This window comes from Micromesistius poutassou, assembly GCF_964030765.1.
Source record: "Micromesistius poutassou genome assembly, chromosome: 16".
NCBI classification, from domain to species: domain Eukaryota; kingdom Metazoa; phylum Chordata; class Actinopteri; order Gadiformes; family Gadidae; genus Micromesistius; species Micromesistius poutassou.
This window is the reverse complement of record NC_140286.1, coordinates 10,940,957-10,945,393: the sequence shown is the minus strand read 5'-3', so window position 1 is coordinate 10,945,393 and position 4,437 is coordinate 10,940,957. Positions and strand designations below refer to the sequence as shown.

Sequence of the window (4,437 nt, the reverse complement as noted above, 5' to 3'; positions counted from 1 at the left end):
CCCTAGCTCTTTTTGTCCCTGTAATTAACTCTCAGGGTGGCGGTTGGAAACAAGCAAATGGTAAAGTCAAACCAGGTGTCTCACAAAAATACATAATATGCATGGCAAATTGTGGCGCAAAGGTTTATCTACGTCTTTTGTAAGAAGTCATCTGAGTGTTGCCGTTATCTGTGGACCAACGCACTCATTCTTTGTGTTGTGTAATGACAAAAAAAAAAGAACCAAATGTGCCTCCATATTGATAACCAATCTTCCAATTCTTCTTTTTTGCCCTTGTTACGACACTAGGTATGTAATAAAACCCTTCCCAAGCCTACATTCCACTGGCTAATCTTAAAAACAACCCCAAACGCAAATGGAAGCCAAAGGTCACGCCAACCCCGCGCCGTGTTCAACCTGGCCTGTTGCAGAACGGCCCCTTATCACAAAGCAAACGAGCAGTACTGCTTCACTGTATGCTCTTGTATGCTCCCCCCCCCTCCCCCACACTCACACACACACGTACATTTATTTATCATCTGTTGCTCACACAAAGTGTCCTCCTCCTACAGCTGACACTGGTGAGTGGTTGTCATTGTGCAGTTGACTTGGCATCTGCCATAGGGTCACCCCCTTCCCAACAGCTGAGACTGTTTTCAACTCTCCCACACTGACTCTGGATCGGCACAGGCCGTGCGGGGGGCCAGCTGGGTAAATAGAGAGCCGAGCTGGGGGGGGGGGCAGGGTAGGGCGGGCTGTGGTATCATCTTGCACATCTTCAGTTGCTCGGGGGGCGTGCACACAATCACCAGCAGTGAACGCAGGGCTGTGGGTGTGAGCAGTGACATTGTAGCGCTTTGATAGATCGCCTGACTTATACGCTGGTATGGTTGTGTTTACAACTACGGCGCACTCTGCATGTACGTAGGCCGCGTTTCACACGCAAACACGCGTTCGCGTACATCGTCGCGTTTGCAAATGTCAGCAGCAGACTTAAAAACGTACCTTTCATCTGCTGCTATTCATCCTCAAGAACTGAGGACAATGATTTCCCAGATTGCCCTCCGTCATCAAAACGTCATCAAAAAGCCTAATTAATATCATTAGACCTCCATCGTGGGGGATTCACCCAGCGCTAATCTGTTGGTTTCACGAGGCCTGCTCACCACCGGATCAGGCAGCGACCCACTGGGCTCCTCTCCATCCGCCCGCCCAGCCACCTGAGGAGCGGGGTTGGAGTATGTTGCAGCGAGACCCGTGTCTGTCTCTTAGTAATGACACAATCCCTGTTCCGGCGGCTCGGGCCAATTAAGATGGGCCCAGAGGGGGGATGAGGACTCTATTAGAGGAGGACTCTGTATTAGCTCCACTCTGGATCCCTCCACTCCCCCGGCCTTCCCTTCTGAGATCTGCTCCATCCGAATGCTCCACTCCCTCCGTCTCTCTATCATGAGGGTCTGATGGCGAGCGGTGCAGCAGGCGGGGATGTAGTACCCTGCAGACTGATGTTTTACTCTTTTCCTCCAGACACTGAGACACTATGACTATGGTAGTAAAGGGTAGTGCGCTGACTGTGTAATATGCAATGGGGCCACGCGTTATAACGCGGAAAAATGCTTGGAATTCCGTGTGTTAAAGGATATTTAATGCAGGCTACGTAATGTCAGGTCATTAGAAAACAGGACACGGGATGTAATTCAAACCTCATGTTGGGCTCGTCTATAGTCCATCTCTTTCCAGCTAAGAATCAAGAAACCCACAAATTGATCAGATCTTCATTAGGAAGCCCTGCAGTACAAGACCGAATACGATATACAACAAAACGATAAACGATAAACCCTCATTGATGGACTGATTGATTTGATCGCCTCGTCACGCCTGTCTGCGCAAACCACATGCAGTGTTTTAATAGAGTTCTCTGGGGGGTTACCACCCACACACCAGGAAAGCCCCAGTCATCCCTTCCTGCCATAGTGTCACATCCTGGGGACTTGTGTTTCAATGTTCAAGGGGAGAGTGGGGAGGTGTGGGGGGGGGGGCTGAGGAAGACCCAGGGATTTCCGTGCACATGGTGAACGATACGACACAGGCCAGCACATTATGGATGTCTATTGATTGCTCCCAGACACCGCACTCCCTATGGGTGACCTTGTCAGGATGTTGGGGGGGGGGGGGGCGTTTGTATAGCTTGGTCCTCCACCCCAGTGTGCGTAGGCCCGGAGAGAGGCGTCCCCGCTCTGATGGTAGTGTCAATATGACATTCACAGTCTTTGCATGCATACGCAACACACACACACACACACACACACACACACACACACACACACACACACACACACACACACACACACACACACACACACACACACACACACACACACACACACACACACAGAGATTCAAGACTGTATATTGCATGTGAAAGCCATGCTGTCATTTCCATGAGAGTGTGCATTTTCTTTGAATATATTAAAATCCATATTTGAGTGGAAGGTCTAAATCATACGTTTAGTGTATATTGAAAGTGTCTGGCTCGTGTCCAACCGTACATTAATATAAGACCTGATATGAAGGCGTTTCAAATGTGAACATGCAAAGTGAGAAACAGATGAGTTATTGCCATCAGAGTCTTTTTCTAGATCAAGGGTTCTGATCAGATTATCTTTACATATATTTATTGATTGATTACGGGACCTGAAATGCCCTTAGTCTAGAGAATAGTCAGATCTGTAGAAACTAAACATCTGTTGAGGTGAACAAAGGAAAATGTTGGAAAATCCTATTTGAGGATGCTCTTTACTCCTATAAATGAATGAATGAAACAATCATATATATTCATGAACATAAACAGAATGAACAATGACCGAGCTGTCATTTCAATGCCAGCACTAAATAACGCTTCCAATCCAACACATAGGCCATCAGTGCTGGTTGCCATACGACACAATAAATAAGGTATTTTCCCAATACGATGTCTGCGGGCCAAGGGGCACAGAAAGAGAAACTAATATTTTAGAAACAGGGGAATCATTATGCGTGGCTTGAGAGTGTCTACATGACAGTTTACGGATGTGACTCAAAGGACCGGTCCTTTCTGCAATGCCATGACGAAACATGCCACCCTGGTCATTCCCCATTGCTTTAGACTGCTGGCTATAGGTCGCACCATGCATCAGCTGCTCCGGTGAGTCATGTCGTCCCAGACTGTCAGTTCAAATGCTCTCCGGGAGCTTTACTGAATAATCGCCTACATCCAGTCGGTGAACACGACTGACTGAACATAAACGATCCGATCTTGAAAGCAGATTGCAGGCTATTCAATGCTGTATGCAAATATCCATTGATATATTTCAGTAGATTGCATCCAGGTGTCCTTTTTTGCTGTTGTTGTTTCATTATTTCACAGGGTAACGATCGCATAAAGCGGTCAATAGATACACTGCGCATATATTAAAATAGACCCGTCTTGGGGACAGGGGCACTGTTGTTATCATACATGGGGAGTGGGAATATCGAAGGCAGCACCACACCGCCTATCCACCCCAACCATCGTACACTGATCCACAATACGAATCGCACGACACTTCATGCATGCAATTAAACAAGGGATGCCCTTGCTAAGAGGAACTTACCTTTGTGACCACATTCCGTACCAGTCCGGTCTGCAGCTCAAACGTCCACTCCGTGCAGTGGCACTGCATGCTGCTGCTGTCATTTCGAGTCCCATAACTCCCATTAGCGTATATAAAAGATGAACGCGTGCTGCTTCTGCTGCTGTTGTGTGGCCCTTGAAACAACGCCGAATGACTTTTGGACAAATTAGTCGTGTTTGCCACGGGTACGACACATGTGATGTTGGGCTGGGCGAGCAGGAAATTATCAGAGTACTGGCTGAATCCAATGAACAACGCCGGGATCCATGTCAGCACGATGAGCTGTCTCTGGTACTTCCCGAATCCCCCGAGGAACGGGAGCACACAGCCGTCGATGCGTGTCAGCAGCCCCGGCGAGGCGGTGGCTTCGGGGGACACGAAGCCGTTCTCGGGCTGCTGGTGGTCGTCCTCCGGCTCCGTCTCGAGCTGCACCACGGCCATCGCGGTTTCGCTCATCCTAGATGCGTGTGTTAGCGCAGCCGGGGTTGGCACTAGTGCTACCCCCCCTTTCGACTCCACAATGCGTCAATGCCCCCGCGCTGATGGGGAAAGTCGTGCGCAGTCACTCACTGGAATGGGAAATAAGACGCAGCTCTTGTGATCAGGAAGCCGATCATGCCAGGAGAAGGTACATGGGGAATGCCGCTGTCCCTGAATCCTGGCTGTTGCTGTTGTTTTTGTTGTGGTTGTTGCTGGATTCTCTTAAGGCGGGATTGCTGAATTTTACCGACTAATAAATATGGGTTTGAAGGATCAAATAAAGGTTTCCCCCCTCGCCCTTACGCCCTCCCGGTAAGCCATGTTG

At 48.9% G+C, this 4,437-nt stretch overlaps 1 protein-coding gene across 1 annotated transcript in view; it reads right to left on the bottom strand.

Moving 5' to 3' along the window:
* LOC311361115 (solute carrier family 22 member 23-like) overlaps nucleotides 1–4,437 on the bottom strand; it is a 29,153-nt gene extending 24,716 nt beyond the window's left edge. The window contains exon 1 of the mRNA XM_084481310.1: nucleotides 3,612–4,437. Within this exon, the coding sequence (XP_084337436.1) occupies nucleotides 3,612–4,088 (477 nt within the window). The 5' untranslated portion in view covers nucleotides 4,089–4,437. The remainder of the gene's footprint in view (nucleotides 1–3,611) is intronic.